This window comes from Perognathus longimembris, chromosome 16, assembly GCF_023159225.1.
Source record: "Perognathus longimembris pacificus isolate PPM17 chromosome 16, ASM2315922v1, whole genome shotgun sequence".
NCBI classification, from domain to species: Eukaryota; Metazoa; Chordata; class Mammalia; order Rodentia; family Heteromyidae; genus Perognathus; species Perognathus longimembris.
The window spans coordinates 3,652,314-3,675,580 of NC_063176.1; the positions used below are offsets into that span (position 1 = coordinate 3,652,314).

Here is a 23,267-nt window from a genome sequence, read left to right on the forward strand (position 1 = left end):
TGTTCAAGGCTAGTGATCTACCACATAGCTCCATTTCTGGCTTTTGAGGGTTAACTGGAGATAAGATTCTCATAGAATTTCCTTGTCTGGCTGGCTTCAAACCATGTCTTCAGACTTCAGCTTTCCGAGATACTAGTATTACACATGTCAGCCATTGCTACCTGGCCTTACTTAACATTTGTATCTAGATATACAACAGGTAGAGCGTAAGCTCTTCAAGGAGTAGAATTTTTGTATTACTTACTGAATTATTTCAGGTGCCTATTAGAATAACGTCTAGCACATGTTAGCACGAAATAATTATACTGTTGAATTAAGATTATACTGAATAATTTGAATGGTTATTTTGAAATTAGCATTGTATTGTATTTTTCTGTTATGGTTTTAAAGTCTAGATATTTCATTAATTTTATAGTCCACTTGATTCAATAAAATATTCATTATTTTTTATTGAAAATACTTTTTAGTCTGGAATGGAATTGGGAATAAATGTTTTATAAAATTATCTAGGAAATTTTATTTTATTTTTGTTGGTTGTGTGGCTTGAAGTCTGGTTCTGGGCGCTGTCCTTGAGCTCTTCAGTTTAAGGCAAGTGCTCTACCACTTGAGCCACAGTGCCACTTGTGGCTCTCTGGTGGTTAGTTGGAGATAAAAGTCTCATGGGCTTTCCTGCCATGGCTGGCTTTGAACCAGGGTCCTCAGATTCAGCCTCCCGAGTAGCTAGGATTAAAGGGGTGAGCCACTGGCACCTGGCCTAGGAAATCTTAGAGATAGGGTCTTAGACTGATTTCAAATTATAGTCTTCTGAGTCTTTGTCTCCTGAGAAGGTAGGACTACAGGCCTAAGCTGCTGGCTAAGGCCTTTTATTATGTAGAAGCACTGCTCTGAACTGCATAGACAAACTACTTTTCCAAAAGGTTGTACTCACTTACAGCAGAATAACACACACACACAACACATAGCTATTTTCACCAGTACTCTTCATCATGGTTGCAAGTGGCCTGAGGTGAGGATTCAAAATGTGATTTCTAAGTTTAGTAGCAATGGCATAACTTGGTACTCATGAAAAGTGAGAATCTCTGCTTCTTTTGCTGCTTCACTGAATTTGGATTTAAGTTTTAGCAAGATCCTCTGGTGATTTGCACATATGTTGAAGTTTGGGAAACAGTGGTGCATTTTGTTTTCCTTTGAATTTGTGTAAGTTCAACTTTTTTTTTTTTTTTGCCAGTCCTGGGGCTTGAGCCCAAGGCCTGAGCACTGTCCCTGGCTTCTTTTCAGTGAAGACTAGCACTCTACCACTTGGACCACAGCGCCACTTCCAGCCTTTTCTGTATATGTGGGGCTGAGGCTCGACCCAGGGCTGCATGCATGCTAGGCAAGCACTCTACCACTAGGCCACATTTGCCAGCCCCAAAAGTTCAACTTTTAAGGCAAAATGTTATCTCCATATATTTATTATTTCCTAGTTCTTTTAAATTGTCCATTCCCATCTTTTGGCATATTTTCAAATAAGGATCATTTTTCCCAGATGTTCAAAGACATGAAAAAAATGGAATGAATTTTAAAATGGTAATCTAATGACATAAAATTTAAATCTACCTAGAAATAAATACAAAAATAACACAAAAAGCAGGTAAGGGAAAAGTTCCAAAGAAAGAGCATTTAGGATGATCTTTCGTTATTTAGAATTGTTAGAATTTATATTTTTCTTCTAAGATTTAATGAGATATCCAGTTATTCATTCACTCACTGCATTTTTTTGGTTTGTTTCTATATATTGGACTGTCTTACTTCTTTTTTTTGGCCAGTCCTGGGGTTTGGACTCAGGGCCTGAGCACTGTCCCTGGCTTCTTTTTGCTCAAGGCTAGCACTCTGCCACTTGAGCCACAGCGCCACTTCCAGCTTTTTCTGTTTGTGTGGTGCTGGAGAATCGAACCCAGGGTTTCATGAACGCTAGGCAAGCACTCCACCGCTAAGCCACCTTCCCAGCCCTCTACTGTCCTACTTCTATGAGACTACATGGCCTTTAAGAAGATAATTTTCCTTACAAGACAATATGTTGTAAGCCAACTGTATAACTTGGGAAGGGGGATTGGGGAGGCGAGAGGGTGGGAGAAACAATGAGGGAGGAGGTAACAAGTTTGACAAGACATGTACTTCCTACCTTACGTATATAACTGTAACCTCTCTGTACATCGCCTTGAAAATAAAGTTTAAAAAAAAAGAAAGGGGGAAAGGAAGGAGAGAATGAAGAAAGGAAGGAGAGAGGCAGGGAGAAAGGGAAGCGGTGTGTCGTTTGGCGACACCAGGGAGTACAGAGAGCTCAGTATGAGAGTGGGGCAGCCTGATTCCATGACTGACTGTGCAGGTGCGGGGGGCTCATTCTGCTTCCCAGCTCACGATAAACAGAGCTTGTGCTTCACGACTCTCTGCAGCTTTATACAGCTGTATTTTCAAACAGCAGTGGAAAGGAAGTACCACGTAAGTCACAGATGCGATCTTCAAATGCACTTTCGTGTTCTCGCAGCTACATCAAAAAATGGTAAAAACGTAACTGAATTCATTTCATTTCAACATACTACGTTTGACCTGAATGGTACTCACGCCTATTTCAATATGAAATTTTTATTAAACAGTGTAATGAGAAAAAAGAAGGTAATTTTCTCATCTTAAGAGTTTATTTGAATAATTAGGCTTTTTTGTATTCTAACAGTATTCTAGAGTGCTAATATTACTAGAGTCCCAAATATTGTCTAAAGCAGACATGGAGAAGATTTGAATCCGACTGTATTTGATGGGAGGAAGAGGGCAGCAAAAAGGATGGTTCTGAGCTTAGTTGACATAAAATGTGTTGGAATCCTTAACAAACAGAGAAATTATAGAAAGAATATGAAGGAAGATGATTTCGTTTTGAATGTGTCCTGTGCGTACTATGAACTGCACAGGTATGGGCGTGCTGACTTCTTTAAAACACTTAAAATAATTTGTCACTACTTAGAAAGTTAAATGTGCTTACTGTTGTCCTCAAGACAGACTTGATCAGGTGCCAGACTACAAGATTATACATTTCCGCGGACTCATCTAGTAGTGACTTGCTTGGAAGGGCTAGGTGCTTCCTAAGCATGTTCCTGAAGTTGCATTGGCATAGGTAGCTTCAGTTAGCTTGACGAGACATTCTTTTACAAGACAAATGAGACCATAATTCCAGGTTGCAGGCCAGACTGGGTATGGAGAGAATACATGATTGGTATTTAACCAAGTGAAGTTTGCTGACATGAAGTCTGACTTGAGTTGTGTGATAAAGAAACGTGTACTTTTACACATATTTACTTATATAGTATATAGATTTTTCTTATCTGGAACTATAATTTTGGAGTAGAAGAGGGTAAAAAAGAACGACACATTATTAAGCAATTTTATATCAGCTGATCAAGCACACACAGTTTTTGTGCAATGTTCAAAAAAGTTCCTCAAGACAGATCCCGTTTTGCAACCTGAAGATAGCTCCCCCTAAGTAGTAGTCAAGTGCTCATCTTTGTTGGTTATTAAAAATAAGAATTCTTCCAAAAAAGAGTTCTTGCATTGTTTTGGAAAATTTATGTTTATCGTCAAGGTGGTGATGAGATTACAGTTAATGAGGACATTTCTTCTTGAACAGTGTCACCTCTTCTCTCCTCTCCTCCCAGTTTTTCCCTCCCAGTCGTACAGTTCATCTTCAACATCGTGTCTGGTGAGTACCACAGCCGCCTCTGTCCACCATGTCTGTGCTTTCTTCCCTTTCCCCAGCTAGGTCAACTTACATACAAGACAAAAGGTACAGAAGTCAAAAACTGTGAAAAGGAGAAAACACACACCCCAAAACATCAAGCAAAATACCTTGTTTCCATTTCTTGGAGTTCATTTCAATAAACATCACTTTATATATCTTTAATGGAAATGATGTTTTGCGCTTCACAGTAGGAAAACAGTGTCTTTGGGTTTAAATCTTTCTCACGGCTGCTAGATTGGATTAGAGCCTCATATTCTTTTTGTCACAGAATTCTAAAGAAACTTGTCATTGCTGTGGTTGATTGAAGAGCTCTTGTCCTGTGCATGGAGAGTCTGTGAGACGCTTTGCCAGGTTTTCATACTGCTGAGGTGGACTGCTTCTTACCTCCTTTCCAAGCTCCGCTTTGTTACATTTATTTATTTATTCAATTCATTCATTCATTCATTTATTTTTGCCAGTCCTAGGGTTTGGACTCAGGGCCTGAGCACTGTCCCTGGCTTCTTTTGCTCAAGGCTAGCACTCTACTACTTGAGCCAAGTGGCTTTTGCTGTGTATGTGGTGCTGAGGAATGGAACCCAGGGCTTCACGCATGCTAGACAAGCACTCTCCTGCTAAGCCACATTCCCAGCCCTGTTGCATTTTTTGGTATCGATTTTTTTTTTACTGTGATTATAAAGGTGATGTCCAAAGGGTTCAGTTACATTAAGTCAGGTACACAGTACATTTCCCTGACGCTCTCTGTTCTTTCCTCTCATTCCCACCCACAAGTTATACAGTTCATTTTCAACAGAGTGTCTAAGTACAGCTCTGCATTTGCTCACCCTTTGTCCGTCCATGTCTGTGATGCTCCTACCCTCTCAAAGACAGCTGAATGAACAAACAAGACAAAAAGAAAACAATAATAGCAATAAAAAACCTCTTGTTTTTATTTTCTGAAGTTCATTTCCAGAAGTATTATTTTATATCATCATATGCACTTCGTTACTTTTTTATTTTTAATTTAATTTTATTATCAAGGTGATGTACAGAGGGGTTACAGTCACATACATAAGGGAGTATATTTCTTGTCAAATTGTTACCCCCTTACTCATTTTTCCCATGTCCCCTCCCCGCTTCATTATTTTTGGTATCTACTAATCTCCAGGATGAGGAGGGAAAAAGAAAATTACCAAATCGGGCTGGGAATGTGGCTTAGTGGTAGAGTATTTGCCTAGCATGCATGAAACCTGGGTTCGATTCCTCAGTACCACATAAACAAGAAAAGCTGGAAGTGGCGCTGTGGCTGAAGTGGTAGAGTGCTAGCCCTGAGCAAAAAAAGCCAAGGGACAGGGGCTGTTGGTTCTTTGATGATCTGTTTTGGAGGAATTTAATTTTTTGAGTACTACATATATTTAAGATATGAGGCCTTGTCTGTTGTATGACTGGTAAAGGTCTTCTCCCAGACTGTGAGCTTTCTGTTTTTCTTGCAAGCTATGTCCTTTGCCATGCAGAAGCTCTGAAGTTTGATGCAATCCAATTTGTCCAACCTTTCTTTGATTTGTTGCATTTCTGGGCCTTTATTGAGGAAGTTTCGTCCTGTGCCAAGGAGCCCAAGTATTTCTCCTATTCTTTCTTGTAGTGTTTTCAGGGTATCTGATTTGCTTCAAGGTCTTTGATCCATTTGGAATTGATTTTGCTATTTGGATATAAGGATCTAGTTTTAGTTTGTTACAGGTGTTGAACCAATTTTGCCAGCACCATTTGTTGAAGATGGTGTCTTTCTTCCATCTTAATTTTGTAGATCCTTTATCAAAGATTGAGTAGCCAAGATCCAGAATATAATAAGGAACTATTTTGCAAATCTATATGCAAACAAATTTGAGAATCTGGAAGAAATGGACAAATTCCTAGCAAAAATTGATATGCCCAAACTTAACCAGGAAGATTTAAACTTACTAAATAGACCCATATCCAGCAACGAAATAGAAACTGCAATAACTGATCTCCCATCCAAGAAAAGCCCAGGTCCAGGTGGATTCTCAGCGGAATTCTTTTTTTTTCAAATTTTTATTATCAAACTGATGTACAGAGAGGTTACAGTTTCATACGTTAGGCATTGGATACATTTCTTGTACTGTTTGTTACCTCGTTCCTCATTCCCCCCTCCCTCCTCCCCCTTTCCCTTTCCCCCCATGAGGTGTTCAGTTCACTTAGACAAAACAGTTTTGCAAGTATTGCTTTTGTAGTTCTTTTTCTTTTTTTACCCTGAGTCTCTCAATTTTGGTATTCCCTTTCAATTTCCTAGTTCTAATACCAGTATACATGGTTTCCAATATACTCAGATAAGATTACAGAGATAGGGTAGGTACAACCATAGGAAGGTGATACAAGAACATTATCAATAATAGGAGCTACAGATACAGATGGGACGTTGAAAGTAGTTACAACTGTGATATAACAATCGTTTCCATAACATGGAGTTCATTTCACTTAGCATCATCTTATGTGTTCATAGGGTATAGTTATTGGGCTCTTGTGATCCACTGCTTCACAGCGGAATTCTATGAAGCCTTTAAAACAGAACTCACACCAACACTCCTCAAAGTCTTCAACAAAATTGAGAGTAAAAGTTCACTACAAAACAAATTCTTTGGTGCTAGTATAATCCTATCCCCAAACCAGACAGGGACTCATCAGGGAAAGAGAACTATAGACCCATTTGCTTGATAAACATCCATGCAAATCTCAACAAAATTCTGGCCAATTGACTTCAACAAGTCATCAAAAATATTATACACTATGATCAAACTGGATTCATTCCAGGGATGCAAAGCTCGTTCAATATATGCAAGTCAATTAACATAATCCACCGCATCAACAGGAGCAAGGTCAGGAATCACATGCTTATTTCTCTATAGTATAAAAGCTTCATATGGGCCCAGAAACAGGCCTGAGGACCAATGGAACAGAACGGAAGACTGAGAATGCATTTTTAATGGCCTTTCATGCTGACTCTTTTTTTTTTTTTTTTTGTCCAATCCTGGCGCTTGAACTCAGGGCCTGAGCCCTGTCCCTGGGCACTTCTTTTGCTCAAGGCTAGCACTCTGCCACTTGAGCCATGGCGCCACTTCTGGAATTTTCTGTTTATGTGGTGCTATTCCTCTCAGCCTCTCAAGTAGCTAGGATTATAGGTGGGAGCTGTAGGCACCTAGCTCTTATGTAGTTTTAATTTTATCATCAAAATTATTTGTAGTGATTAGTCACCTGACACTATCACCATGTTTTTATTCAATTTTATTGAAAACTAAGAACTACAAGCCACCCCAGCTGCAAAAGATCATTCTCATTATAAGGAAGGCATCAGTATTTCCAATTCCTCATTTGTCGCATGTTCTGAAGTTTTCTATCACAGAGCAATACCTACAAGAAGATCAACGACAAATGACACACAGGTCTTTCATGAGATGGGAAAAGAGTGTCTGTGAGGGAAGAGGATGCAAAGGAGAACATACTTTAAGGCAGGCATGTTTTAGCTAAGTAGGAATGTAGGAGTTGAATGTAGAAACTGAGCTCTTAAAACCATTCACCTATCTATAGCCCATGGAAAGTTTCCAGGTTATTCCAGCAGTAGCATATCACCTATGGAGCACAATTGATTTAAGTTGGTTAAGTGGTAATTACACACCAAAACAAATAAAGTGCAGCACGTTACTACTGTTGTGAAGATATGTATATTGGAATTTAGGGAGGAGAGAGTGAGTCTGGGCCAGCTGGTTTGAAGGGGATTAAGAAGAAAATTAATGTTTGTAGTGATTTGGCGTTGACTAGTCATTATGTATTTACGTTGACTTTGATAGGGATTACCTTTTAATAGGTAAGAGGATTAACCCTACGATAGGCTATTCCTCCATTTTACAGATAAGAAAAACGAGGACCTGAAGAAAAAATGTAATAGAATGCTACTTAGAAAATTTGTTCATGACTCTTTAGTCATTAGTGGAAATTTCTGGAAGATTGAATCTAATTTACTGGAAAACTTGCCTATCTGTCTGTCTATTTCATTTTGATTCTGCAAATCTGAAACAAGAGATGATAATCTTTAACCATCAGTAAATCTTTAATCATGTGAAAAAGTTGATGTGCAATATACTTCATTGTGTATTTAAATGTGCTCCATACTGATGGGGACAAATTCATATGATGAGAAATATTTTTCCTTTTTGAGAAATCTACAGTAATTTATATTTATGTTTTTCATTCTGGGTATACTGCAGTGGTCTGAGTTATATATTTTGATCAGAAAAAAGTTTTTTCCTTTTAAGTAGATGCAGCAAGAATATTTGTTTTGGTGATTACTTTTTTTTTTAAATCAATGCCTATGACTGTCAAATATACAAAAACTAAACAGTAAATGCCATAATCACTAAGGATTTTAAAGCAACTTAAGAACAAGCAACTTAAGAATATTGTGTTATAGATGGTCAAAATAATTTGGTAATGGAAAATAAAAATTGTGGGGGCTGGGGATATGACCTAGTGGCAAGAGCGCTTGCCTCGTATACTTGAAGCCCTGGGTTCGATTCCCCAGCACCACATATACAGAAAATGGCCAGAAGTGGTGCTGTGGCTCAAGTGGCAGAGTGCTAGCCTTGAGCAAAAAGAAGCCAGGGACAGTGCTCAGGCCCTGAGTTCAAGGCTCAGGACTGGCAAAAAAATATTAATAAATAAAATAAAAATTGTGACTCTTATGGAAGAGTGGGTCTTGAAGTAGTTGTAAGGAGACTGACATTTGTCATTTTGTGGACTGTCCTCTCCTGGATCTAGTGTGGCATGGAACTTTCTCAAGGAAACACATTTTCCAAGTCATCCATTTTTCGTCTATTTCCAAGAAAGAAAAGAATCAGTTTTCAAAATATGTTTTAATGCACGTGGTTTCCATACTGTAAGCATATCATAGCGTTTCAAAGACAAATACATTGAATTACTATTCTTCAGAAGTTAGTATTTTCTACATTTAATTTTTTTCTCCTGAAATTGCAATCAAGTTTTCAGATAATTTAAGAATTTATTCGGAGACTGTTCTGTGTGTCTCAATCTATCCCATCGTAGGAGTTCTTAAAAAGATGCTCGTATATCAGCAAATCGAAAGTTGTCTAGGTGAAGACATTTCAGATACTTTGCTTAGTTCCTGGAAGAAAACAAAAATATCTCTTAAATGTAGATGAAGGCATGTTGAGTTTAAACGTTTGAAAACTTCTTGAAAAAATCTTGGGATCAAGTTTTATTTTCAGAAATATGAATATATCGAACCATCTTGTTTTTAATCTAAACCTATGTGGCTCACGTACCTCCTGTAAGGTCTTCCTCCAGTAGGGCTCTATGCAGATGCCCCTGCCGGTTTAAATGCTGTTACCTAGGTAGCTGGCACCCTGGGGGCAGTTACCTCCCCCTTCTTTGAGGTTACATCCTATCCCACCTGGACACACCTCTCCAGATAAGGCAGCCACCGAGTGGCTTGCTCTCTGGCCTGTGGCATGGACCTGGGTTTAGCAGCAAGCAGGCCAGCAGTTCCACGGAATGAAGTTCTCTCTTCTACCTGAATACTCTTACACTTGTTTGTTAAAAACACTTGTTTTGCTACTTGGTATTTGAGAAGCTTATTTTTGCTATATTTCTTTGTCTCTCTGTGGGGAATGCAGATGCGTCTTTCTGACGCTTCTAATTGTAGCCCATGATGACCTTTGCTAGTAGCTGCGTCTACGATTATTTTAGGAAGTTCTATGGCTCATTCCAACCTAAGTAGTTAATAAATGTTGACCTTATACTACATGACACTATTGTTTAATTTCCTGTCACTCGTAGGAGTAAACACTTTGCATTGCAAGTTGCGGTGCAAGAAATTGCATTCCAAGAATGCAATTTCATGTTGCTCTTTATTCTTAGTAGGTTAGAATAAAATTGTCTATAAAGACTTTCCTTCACAACTGTGAAGAGAGTCAACTGTGAGTGAGTAAACACTGCTCCATGATGTCACTAGGCTTTGTTTTTGTCAAGGCAAGGCAGCTCTCTTTCATGGCAGAGGGGCCGTTTCCAGGATGGGAGGACTTACTATTTGATCAGTCTGCAGTGGTTTCTTCCACAGTGGTGTGCGTGCCCCTCCGGACGCCTGCGGGGGTTGTTCCTCCCAAGTCATCATCTGTGACACTGGGAGTTGAGACGTGGCCCTCTGTGGTTCCTTGCATGGCAGGTTTCGCTCCTGCTTGGCCTGCAGGAAAGACTCCATCCTGGGCACCTGGAGTAGCCCCAGTTTGGCTGGTGGGCAAGATGTTTCCAGGGAGCAAGGGATGGACGAGGAGCCCCGTGAAGATTTGTGAGGCCAGCGGCTAGAAAGAGGGAAGGAAATGGAAAGTAAAATAAAAATGAACACATTTCAAGGCCAGTTGACCAGTCTAGCAAGGTGGAGTAGGAATGTCAGGATGGAGGAGATACTTCCCGAGAGGACTGACCTCCCTTGCTAGAGCAAAGCCTGGTGCTGGTTTCTTTATCGGGATTGTCTGATGGGCTCCATTTTCTTCAGAAAGAGAAAACAAGTCTTGGAAAAAGAAATGATGTCTAATTTGTTATTATCTGAAGGCGATACCTAGGCAGAAAATCCACACAGTGATGATAAAACTCTATCTCCGATGTTGATCAAAAATGTAACTTTTTTTTTGCCCATAAAAGTTTAAAAAAAGAATTTAAGGGACTAACAGTTGTTGAAACTTACTTTTTGAAACTCAAGTCAATTAACCAATCATGATTCACATGATGCAGGTTCTTTAGAGTTTATTTCCATGTATTTTTCAAAGGCATTGGAATATCAAGGCAGAAATATTTCTCTTGGCCCTTCAGCCATTTTTGTGCTCTGGAGCTTGCCGAAGGAACTCTCTTTTGGAGTTTTGCATTGTTAGAGAGATACTGATTGTGTAGGTCTGAATTTTAGTTCTTAAAGTCATCCCGAGTTGGTGGGCCAAGACTGGAGTTTGGGGAACATTGTTTTAGACTGAAGAAATGCTGAAACCAGCACGAGACTTAGGCTGGATGAGACAGAAGTCGAGTGTAGTATAGGAACTTTGAAACTGAGAATTATGACACTCATATTTTGCCAGAAAAGTGAGTGAGACGTGTATTGGAACTAGGGAAGGGAAGGAGAACATCAAAATCGAGAGACAAAGGATAAAAAACAAAGCAATGCAACAGCAATACTTATGAAACTATATGCTGTAAACCAACTGTATCACTCATGAGGGGGAGAGAAGTGGAGAGGGGGAAAAGCGAGGGGGGGCGAGGGAGGAGGGGGAAAATGAGGGAGGAGGTAACAAGTTGGATAAGAAATGTACGCACTGCCTTACACTATGAAACTGTAAGCCCTCTCTACATCACTTTGACAATAAAGAAATAAATAAATTAAAAAAAGTAAACAGAGGAAACTATAATAGAGTGCAGTCCATAAAGTAAGAGTAAGTATTGTTTCATAAGGTTGTGTGTGTGTGTACACATGTATATTTTCAAGCTGCATCCAAAATGTAATTGTTGCTGTGTGCTAAACAACAACAAATCAGTTTGAAAATCATTGATGTAGTTTATACCTGTTTGGATAATAATCTAGTCTTTCTATTCCTACTCTATTACTGTTGACAAAAGAGATACTACACCTATAACTTGATTATTTTGTACGGGCAACATAGCAAATATATACCTTTTCATAATAAAAATATCTCTATATTTTGCATGAGTTTCTTGTTTGTATTGTCATGTTTAAATATCATGTTAATTCAAGCAATTTGCTCTATCTAAACATGCTTATGAATTATGGTGCAGAAGTGCCTACTAATGGTAATAGGAAATTTATTTAAATTCTTCTTTCAAGCTACTCAAGTCTACTAAGGAGTTCATTCATAACTCTCAGATGCTAGACACATATTTTCTTTATAACAATAAGCATCGATATTATACTAGCCTGTGTATGCACATACTTCAGAAGTATATGATTCTAAGTTTTAATAAGTATAAAGTTAGAAAATGTTAAATCTGGGGGCTGGGGATGTGGCCTAGTGGCAAGAGTGCTTGCCTCATATACATGAAGCCCTGGGTTCGATTCCCCAACACCACATATACAGAAAACAGCCAGAAGTGGCGCTGTGGCTCAAGTGGCAAAGTGCTAGCCTTGAGCGGGAAGAAGCCAGGGACAGTGCTGAGTCCAAGGCACAGGACTGGCCAAAAAAAAAAAAAAAAAAAAAAGTTAAATCTGGCTGGGAATGTGCCTTGGTGGTAGAGTGCTTGCCTAGCATGCATGAAGCCCTAGGCCCAATTCCTCGGTACCACATATACAGAAAAAGCTGGAAGTGGCGCTGTAGCTCAAGTAGTAGAGTGCTAACTTTAAGCACAGAGAGGCTCAAGGGCAGAGCCCAGGCCCTGAGTTCAAGTCCCAGGACATGCAAAAAGAAAAGAAAAAAAGAAGTTAAATCTCTGAACATTTGAATCTAATGGTAAGACATTAAAAAAAATCAATGCTAGGTCAAGTTAATGAAAGAGTGGCTGGAGAAAGATAAAGAACTTAGAGAAAGAATAATCTAATTCAAGGATGTATAAAAATATTTAGCTTATTGACATGTATATCAGAGTCAGGAATTGTTGTCAAGAGAGACTATGAGAGGACAGAACTCATTGTGGTGAAAATGAACAGAATTTAATGATAATGATAAAATTGTTTTTACCAGTTCTTCTGAGCTCAGGATAGCACCCTAAAAATAAAATGATAAACACAAGGTATTGCACAAATTTAATGTCATAAAGGCAAGATCTATATAACACAAATCAAAAACTTCAATATTAAAAAGAGATTTTTTTTTTGCATTTTTGTTATTAAGAGACAGAAGAACATTGGTGCAAACCTGGAGAATGCAGAGCAATAGAGAAAAAAGACAAAAATCCAACCATTTACGGCTTATGAACTTTTTCCATTTGTTTTTGGTATATTTCATATTTTATGTAATAGAAATTATTACTCATATGAGTTCTCGTCTTTTCTTTTAGTATTCGATAGTAATCACTTAACTGTATTATTGACAATTTAATGAACATAATTTTGTATAGTCATATAGTTTTTGCTCTTATTTTGTTGTTTATTGAACTATTTTCTTGTTCTTAAATTTAAGGTATATCGGAGTAGGGCGTATGTAGCTCAAAGCTGTAATCCTAACTACTTTGAGACAGGAAGATTAAAGTTCAAGGTTACGCTGATGGAAAACATTACTTAGATGCTATCTCAAGGAACCAGGAGGTAGTGGCTCAAGCCTGTAATCCCAGCCATTGAAGATCTTGAACCATCATCAGCTCAAGCAAAAAGCTGGAGAATCTATACAAAAGATAACTAAAGCTAAAGGGCTGGGGACTTGGTTCAAGTGGTTGAGCCAATGCAAGGTCTGGAGTTCAAGCCCAAGTACTGCAGAAGACAATTATATCCTGCATTTTTCTCTACTATAAATATTATTTTGATGAACACACTGCTCATGAACCTTTGCTGTAGTTCAGATTGCTTCCTTGGGATATGGTCCAAAATGTGGAACTAGGAGTTTAAGGGAATTTTATATTTGATTGTGGTTCTAGGAGTGAAAGCTGTCACCCAATGTGAATATTGACCTTGATTGACCCTACGAATTACTTTCACAAAAGTAAGAAGGACATGAAGTATTTGAGCATTTTTAGAAAAGAGATGCATTGTTAAAAAATATTTGAGATTAAAAAGAAATCTCCTAAACCATTTACAAAAGCTGTGTCTAGAACTGAGTGGCTATAAATCTCTACTTACTTATCTTTATATTTGATATAAAATGATGTCTGCAAGAGATTTTTCAATGTTAAATGAAACAATATATGTAAAGTACTTAGAACTGCAATTGGCACATAGACAGTACTCAGGTATTATTAGCTTTTGTTATCATCAGGGGCCATAGAGTGCAAAACAAGTTAGAAACTTGTGACTAGGTGGTGACTTTGGCAAGGTTAATGTTCTATAACAAGGTAATTTACAATTAAAATATTATTGAAATAATCTTACCTGGGCTCCAAGTGATGCCACAATAATTGGCAACATCTGAATAGAAAGAGAGGAAAATTAACTACGAATATATTTAAAGAGGATTGTGGCGTGACATCGATGAACGCTGCATTGCACTCACAAACTGATGCTAAGTTGAAATCGCTCATACAGCCATGTAAAGATAATTAAAATGTATTATATAAACGAGTTCTAGAATGTGCTATAACGATGGCGCTCTTCCTCAAAGGAGGCAGCATTTGTTTAAGCCACAATTGTTACTAATGGATCATGAGGAATCATAGAGGTAGGTCCACAGAGCTCGGTGTGATTTGGGACTCATCCAGTGTGTAGAAAGACTACAGCTAAAGAGATTTCAGAACTCATCTGAAGCAGTACGTTTAGAAGGAAGCCATACATTTGGAAGCCACGTTAGATGATGCTGTGGTTTGGATGACTATCCTTGAAGAGTCTACATGTTAAATACTTGGTCCTCAGACTGTAGCACTATTAGGAGGTGGTAGAACCTTTAAGAGATGGGGCCTAGTGGGAGGTTGTTTAGTCCCTGGGGTGAACCCTTGGGAGGGTTACTGAAACTCAGAATTCTTATTTTGAAGAAAAAAAAATGAAAAAGTAAATATGCTCTCCATACTGAAAATTTGTTGAAGAAAGATAATAAAAAGCGAAAGATTCATTTTATATGGTGTCTCAGGAGACACATTAACATGTATGACATGTTTTGCCAGAGAAGAGGGTTCAAGAAACTGGGGAAGATGGATGGAGAGAGAAGGGTGGGAAAATACAGACGTGACATTCATTGTACACGTGTGAAAATGGAATCCCATAGCAAGGGGATGGGTGGAATTGGGACAGATTGGGGAGACTGGTGGGCGGGGTGACGTAGATCAAGATGCATGGTAGTCACAAACAGACATGTGGGCTTAAAACCGTCTTGTACAACTACTCAAAGGTAATAAAATGAATTTATTAAAATAATTTTTATTCATATTTTAAAATCTCATTCTCTTGATATCTCATTTTTGTGCACAATTAAGAGTTTAGGTTATTAATATAGCAAGACAAATATTATCATACACACATATATACGACTGTGCAAAAATCTCACTGTTAAAACAACATGAATCCTAAGGAAATATAAAATATTTATCATTTACAAAACTCAAGATGACCCCTTTTCTTATTTTGTATATCCTTCAAACTTTTTCTATGTAACTTCATACATTTATTTAAGAAACATTGGAACATGTTGTTAAAAACATGCAATTGATATTTGAAGCCATGTCTGTTTTTTTTTTTTTAGAGCATTTTGCACTTATTCTCCTAATAGTTGTCTAAATATTTTGCTTAAAGATAGAGCACTGGTAGAAAGCTATAGGAGATATTTCTCAGTAATTATTGGCATCACCAGAGCTTTTAGAACTAGGTGAGAAATAATTCTGTGGTCACTGATAACTAGGCAAATGTTAGGGATTTGTACATGAGAATGGGTGAAATATGAGCATGCTATGGTATTTCCTATTACTCTTAAAACAAACCTAGAAATCATTAAAAAAAACTAGGACCTTTAAGATTTATTTTCATTTTTTATTGAAAAGTCACCATGTCAGAAAAGTTATGAAGACGGGACTTTTAATTTAATACTTATTAACATAGAGGATATGAAAATCTTATGAAATAGACTCTTAACCTTCTTATTTCCCCAAACACTTGGTACAGAAGCAATCATTAGACCAACATACAAAAAACTCCATATACCTTTGTTAAAAGCTCATCTTCCAAGCAGGTTGAAAACAACAATCACGACATCTGACTAACTTTCAAGGTGGTGATGGGACACTGTCAGGGAAAGGATTCTTAGGAATGGAGAGAAAATAAAATTCAAATTTCTTCTTTAAGAGAAACTCAGTAGATGAATGGATCAAGAAAATGTGGTACATATTCACAATGGTATTCTATGCTTCCATCAGAAAGAATGGCATCGCCCCATTTGTAAGGAAACAGAGAAACTTGGAAATAATCATATGAAGTGAAGTGAGCCAGACCCAAAAAAACGTAGATTCCATGGTTTCTCTTGTCGGTAATAATTAGTGTGTGTCTAGGATAGTCCTAGCAGAGGATCTCAATAGCTCGATAGCTATGTGCATATGATCACATAAGATGATACAAAGCAAAATGAACTCCAAGATATGGAAACAAGAGGTTTTTCATTGTTGTTACTTTTAATGTACGTTGTGAAATTATTTCCTTTTTCTTTCCTATAGTTTATCCCCTGTTATCATTGTATTTGATTTTGCTACCCTGGGTATTGTATATACGTTTTAACTAAATTAGGGAGGGGAAGGGTAGTTAAGATTTTATTAACATTAATATTAAAGTGCAAATACTTCCAAAGAAGGGATATTATCTTAAATATGTTGTTTTTATCTCAGTATAAAAGGACTTTCCAAAAAGTAAGTAGAGGGGCTGGGAATATGGCCTAGTGGCAAGAGTGCCTGCCTCGTATACATGAGGCCCTGGGTTCGATTCCTCAGCACCACATATACAGAAAACGGCCAGAAGTGTCGCTGTGGCTCAGGTGGCAGAGTGCTAGCCTTGAGCAAAAAGAAGCCAGGGACAGTGCTCAGGCCCTGAGTTCAAGGCCTAGGACTGGCCAAAAAAAACAAAACAAAAAAGTAAGTAGAAATCTCTTGGAGTTCCTGTGTTGTGTTTTTTTTTGAAGAGGTATGTGAAAGAATACATTTGCTGAAGATGAACTTTAGTGTTAAATTATTTTGTAGGTATGACCTTGCTTGTGTTGTAGGTAGCATCAAAGAAGGTATGATGGGAGAAGTCGTCAGAAGCTTAGAAAAGAGGTGAGAGGGATTGAAGAAGTCAGTGCTTAAGAAATTCGTCAATTAGTTCACTAAGAAAACCTTTTAAGAATGTGTAGAATAGCATCTAACTCTCTCCTGAAAGTCTTGAATAGAAAGCAGACTATACTAGAATGCAATAAATCTTATTTCCTCTCATTCTGTGTGTGTGTGTGTGTGTGTGTGTGTGTGTGTGTGTGTTTTCAACCTTAAAAGCTTCACCTGTGAGCAGTGTTATCTAATGATAGCATGAAGTCCAGCAGTTCAACTTACTTGTGATTGTAGCTGCTGTTGCCCCTGCAAGGCGCCCAGGGTCAATGGGAGCGTGTGTGTTCCCGGTGCTATTCCGGCGGCATGATTGAGCTGCAAGGCAATGAAAAGATTTTCATTATGGTTTTTTGTGTGTGTATTTGAACATCCACAATACTACGATCCACGATACATGTTTAGTAAATTAAAAATATATTTAAAGAGAGGATTTTAAACGTAAATACACAAGATTCCAGTGTATACGTAATTAGACGCAGAGAAAAATCCACACATTTGTTTTATCTGGAAAAATGAACAGGTTTCATTACTACTTTACTTTCCATATCAAATTATTATATGGCAACTAGCTCAAGCTCTTTGAAAATTACATAGTTTTGTTCCCCTCTGTTTTGCCTTTCTGTCTAAAACATCAATGGCTCTGGGAATTTTCCTGGTACTTTTTTTTTTTTTGGTAGAAGTACATTTTTTCATAGGTATTTCCATGAAAATTGCAGGGTGAAGAATAAAGTATCTAATCTGGAACATGAGTAATAATGTATCTAAATCTGAGCACTGGAAAAATATACTTTAATCAGTAATGTATTCTCCATCCTTAAATAGATTAAACTCAATAGACACTTGATGCAAAGACCAAAGACATCTATCCTATCTTATAGTTTGTTTTTTGGGGGTGATATAGTGATTATAGTTTTTATGTGGATGTGGGGACTTAGGGGTATCAAATAAGGAAAGAGGGCAGGAACTTTGAGAGGGGGGAGGAGAACTTTGAGAACATGACAAGAAGATGACTGAAGAGGAAGACTTGAGAAATTAGATCAATTAATTTACTAAAATCTTTTTGAGGATGGATTGGCTCTTGCTTCCCTCTTTACCTTGAATAAGTGTATGTTTGCACATGTACATGGAAATTTCCAATTTCTTGCCTTCCTTCATCCTCAACATCAGATATTATGTTTCACAGGCATTAAAGTGATATAAAAGAGTACTTACCAGTTGCAGATCTGACCCCAGGGTGAACAAGTGTGTTAATGGTATTAGACTTAAAGAAGGGAAGACCTGCAGGACATTGAAATTGGTGTGTTATTAGGTAGGTGTACATTACTACTACTCTGTCAATAGTAGACATCCTCAAGTAATGTCTACTCTTGTCAGAGATGTGTTTACTGTTAGAGTAATGAAGATGAAGCTTCCACCTGTCATAACACTTGAATTGTTCTAGTAGGCTTTATTGTTGTTTTTTGTGGTTCTGGCAAGTGTTCTAGGAGTGGGTCAAGTTATGGTATTTATCAACAGAATTACTCTTTTAATTTTATTATAAAATATTCACATACAAATTTTGTCTTCTTTTTCCTAAAGAATCTCTCCAGATTGTCTAAGTTGCAGGTACCTGAAGGAAAGATATTGGCTCCTGACTTGAGTGACCATTAAACAAAAAGAGACTATTAGGCTATAGTATTATTTGGCTACAATATTTCATCAAGTGTTGATGTATATAAAGATTCTTTGTAGCAGAGAAAGGTTAGAAGGGAGGAGCATAGGAACTAAGAGATAATTTGATTCTCAAAACTAAGTATGTTTGAAGGAACAGATTTTGAAGCAGCATATACCTTATTAGAAACAATGGAATTTAAAACCAGTAGGAAACCTGCAGTTATTTTGATAGATTACCTCAGACTCTCTTCTATTCCTTGAAATATTACATAAAATATGTCATAGTATCTCATGAATATAGGTATTGAAAGTTTGTCAATAGATGTTGTTACTGCTTTTCAAAGTTTACTAGATTTAGTTGCTAAAATAAATTATTATTCATACAAAAGGAAAGAGAATAATGCTTTGCTTATTTTAGTAAAAAAAGGGGGAAATAGAAACGTATTTACATCTTTCATTCTTCCCAAAAGGAAGTCTCGCTCTCTTACTCAGTTATGACACTGTGTAAAACTTGATTTAAAAAAATCCATTCATCTTAAAAGCTGGATTAAAGTCTTGTTTACTCTTGGATGCTTACCTGATGTGATTGCTGTTGGTTCAGTAGCGTCACCTGCTCTGGAGTTGGTTTTGTTGGAGGATATCCCAAAGTGGGGTTAGGTTGCTTCTGTGAATACAAATATTTGATCAAAGAAAAATATGCTTGAAGTTTTATCCTTATTTATGTCTAGAAGGTAAAAGATTGCCTCAAATGTAAAAATGTCTTTAAGCTCCAGTTCGAATTCTTGAAATATGTTGTTCATTGTAGGAAGTGAAATTGTAAAATGGAAAAATGCTAGATCAAAAGGGGCTTTGTACAGGAAAGGTTGTATCAGGGCTCAAGGGATTTCTAGTGGTGATCTTTGGCTCCCATTTATTTCCTGTGACATCTTTGCTGGGGCATTTAGGATAAACTCTACATCCTGATTTCTTCTCACATTTGTTCTTTCTCAATGTTTGAGTTAAACTGACAAATTCATTTTTATGAAGGTTCCCACATTTGCCTTATGCTTGACATGTTAATTCAGTGTTAAAAATTCACTCACTTTTCTGTCCCGAGTATTTTCTTAGTACATTAAGAATCATTGACTTTAGGGGTAAAAATGTCTTTGCTTGCCATGTGATTTTTGACTAAATTTGTCTTATCGATGAGAGAGGCCAACTAATCTGCCCAAGGTGACATGGTAAGAACGCTAGGCTTCCTGTAGTGGGTATCGTCCCTGAAGAGGCTGATCTGCTTTTGTTCTTGCTTGCATCCAAGAAATAGGGAGGAGTGGCCCTGTCTGGTACTAGTCTAATCCTGGTGTGATCTTGACTGTCCTCTGGATTAGCTCTAACGCTTGATTCTCTTTGTATTTCCCCCCTCTTAACTGCAAGAGGAGTGTTTGCCTTGCCGATCCTTGGAAGTCTCTAGTTTCAGATTTAAGAAGAGGAGGGCACATAGCCCGTGAATAAATCTTTTTATTCACTACAATCTATTGTAAACACAGCAGCTAGTGTGAACCTTAGAAAACAGTCTTTTTTTTAGCCGAGGGCCACAAATGACCAGTTTCACCAAGGGTAAAAGCCAGAGTCACCCAATAGCGACAGCTGGAGCTCTGCGCCTCTAACACGCTCTGACTTCCTTTCCACTGCGTCCTCTCTCACTGTGGTCCGGCTCATCAGACTCTTGGCTGTTTCTGGGGGTAAATACAGCCCACGCTTGCCCAGGGTCTGTCTCACCCCCACTTGTCTCTGACTGGTACGTTTTTCTACGGGTCAGTTTACTCCCTTATCTGCTTTATGTTTGTCTTGAATTCACCTTCTTGGATCCATCTCCACTACTTGCCCCAATATGTAACCTGCCCCCTGTCCAGTATGTACTCTACAGGTCCACTCCCTCATCTAACACTATCGTGTGCCCCTTTTCTGTAGTGTCCATCACCTTTTAACATGTTTGTAATCTGCAGATTCAGAATTGTTATCACTTACCATTTCCTTCTTTCTAAATATAAACTTCACAAGGATAGAAATGCTGTTCTATTTACTGATACATCCCAAGTAGATCAGTGTCTAGAAAACAGTAGGCACTAAACAAATTGGTTGACAGAATTAATGCTAACCTAGCCAAGCAAATGACCCTGATTTCAAATGCTCAAGACCACCAGGAAAAAAAAGATATCCTAGCTTTTTAGGTCATCTATTTCCTGTGACTTTTGATTTATCGTATCTCCTTTCTTTGCACTTACAGAATTTGCCTTCTGTCGCTCATCCTCAAGCTTTTGATCTATTGACAATAATCACTAGGTTGTTGTGAGTTCTTCCCCCTCCTTATAATCCAAAAATTCATTTGCATAAAACACCTTGTTCATATCCCTTGATCTTTTATTTGATATACTTTTTTTTTTTTTTTACCGAACAGATAGTTCACTGTCTAACCCGCTGGCTAACCGTTGCTGCTAGCAATCCTCATTAGCCCATATCCTACTCATTAGTCTCCTTTTCATGAGAGCTAGGCTGCTGCAAAATTTTATTTACTTTGAGTTTAAAATGTGCTAGAGCTTTTTGGTAAATTTATTCAGTGAAATAAAATATCTGTTTTACAAAAAAAAAAATTTCTTATGGTGCTTTTAATTTTTTTCCCTGTGGCGATTTTGGGGGCTTGAACTCAGGGCCTGGGTGCTGCCCCTGAGCTTTTTCACTTAAGGCTAGCACTCTACCACTTGGAGCTATAACAACACTTCTGTTTATTGATAAGTGTCTCATGGAAGCCCAGCGCCGGTGGCTCACACCTGTAATCCTAGCTACTCAGGAGGCTGAGATCTGAGGATCGAGGTTCAAAGCCAGCCAGGGCAGGAAAGGCTGTGGGACTCTTATTTCCAATTAACCAACAGAAAAACCAGAAGTGGCACCATGGCTCAAGTGGTAGAGTGCTAGCCTTGAGCTAAAGAGCTCAAGGACAGCTCCAGGCCCAGAGTTCAAGCCTCATGGTTGGGGGGAAAAAAAAGTCTTATGGACTTTCCTGCTCCAGCTGGCTTCGAACCACGATCCTCATATCTCAGATTCTTGAGTAGCTACGATTATAGGTATGAGCCATCGGTGCCCTGCTCTGTGTTTTGTTTTAAAAACTAAGTTCTTATAAATAGTGTCTTTCCGTGAGGACATGCGTGTGTATAACGGAAGAAGGAGATTGGTCATTCATATTTAGTTCCGTCCTTCCATCAGCTCACCCTTTCTTTCCAGAGTTAATCACTGATACTCCTTTTACTTGATTAATACTTGAGATTTTTGTGAACATTATGAGGGATTATCTCTCACTTTCATGATTGGTTCCTCAGTCTCTAGTAAAATATTTGGCACAGAGCTTTCAGTAAATATTTGTTGATGGTAGTGATGGCTACAGAAGCTATCAAGTGAGTTGGAGGTTCAATAGTTTTTTTTTTTTTTTTTGCTATATCATAGCAAATCTCTTGTAATTTTCTAAGTCTGTACTCAAGCATTTTGAGCAAAGGGAAGTCCTCTCAGATTTCCAAACCACCTATTTCTGCTTGCAAAATAATGGAGGACAACAGAGATAATGGTGGAACATGAAACCTTTCAAAAGCCTATCGTGCATGAAGCATTGGCTCCTTTGTAATGTAGTTTTGGCCTCACAGAATTTGGTCGTCTCCTTAGAGTTCATGTAATCTACATGTTTGGTCTTTTCCATTAGAAAAATTAGTTTACCTCTTTAGCCATGAGACATATCTAGTGGCAATGAAAAACCTTAACTTCTTTTTAGACAAAAACCCCAATATATATATAGTTTTAAGTAAATATGATATGAGGTTCTTTTGTCTTTAATTCCTATACTTCTGCTTGGCCAAGATAAGAATGAATGCATTTTAAGAAATGCAAAATATTCAGATAAGAACACTTGATTAGTTTATCTTTGCCTTGAAAACTTGAATCAGAAACCTAAAAAACTAGAATACAGAGTAGAGTAAGTTCTGATGGGAATTTGAAAGAGAGAAAGTCTGAGAAATTGCTGAGGATATTTAGAACATAAAATAAACATATTATACTTACTGGCAGTGACTGAGTTGATCCTAGAAGACAAAGCAGCAGAATAGTAGTCTTCATATTTCAAGTTGCTACCTAGAAGAACAAAACAGTGTTATTCTTTTACTCTTTTGTTTTACATGAACATTCTACTTAAAAGACGGTCAATTATGTTACCTTTGTTTCACGAGGCAAAACGTACAAATGAAATGATATTCAAAATCCAGATGACTTCTCTAGTTTACTCTGGTTAAAAGAATTTGTCTTTTGATGATTTGAAAGGAATTTAAACTCAGCTCTGGGAGATCGGCCACATGAGAAACCAATCAGGACTTAGCTGTCGGTGAAATCATTTGGTTTCTTCCATTTCCCAACACTTCATTAGGTGGGTTATTAGCTGCAGACATAATATTACCCAATGTCTACCTGTTGCCTGGAAGGTATTTCAGTGTAGTTTAAAAAAGTGCAGACAATAAAAAATTAAAATACTTCTTTACCGCCATCTGTTTCCCCAAACTACTTGCTTTATCATATGAGAATAAACATGAAACTCAAAACACAAGCATACAGGCCAGTCTCTATATAAGAAATGTAAACCTCTTACATATATTCCTCTATAATTTGCCTTATTATTTTTTAACAAGAATGAACTTTATATGTAAATAAACAAAGATAAATTTCATTTATTCAACAGCCATTAAATTACCTTTTCCTTGTTATGGACACTTAATCCATTACTATTTTATTTTATAATTATGAAAGTATTACAGTGAACATCTTCATAAAATGTTTTTGCACATGTGAGAATGTTTCT

At 37.6% G+C, this 23,267-nt stretch overlaps 1 protein-coding gene across 1 annotated transcript; it reads right to left on the reverse strand.

Annotated features, from left to right (window-relative positions):
- Positions 1-2,379: 2,379 nt before the first annotated feature.
- Positions 2,380-22,534, reverse strand: Amtn (amelotin). Its single transcript, XM_048364860.1, is given in 9 exon segments — positions 2,380-2,527; positions 4,591-4,636; positions 9,858-10,131; positions 12,505-12,531; positions 13,848-13,883; positions 16,970-17,059; positions 17,957-18,022; positions 18,975-19,058; positions 22,481-22,534. Coding segments are annotated over 9 exon segments (825 nt in total).
- Positions 22,535-23,267: the final 733 nt, after the last annotated feature.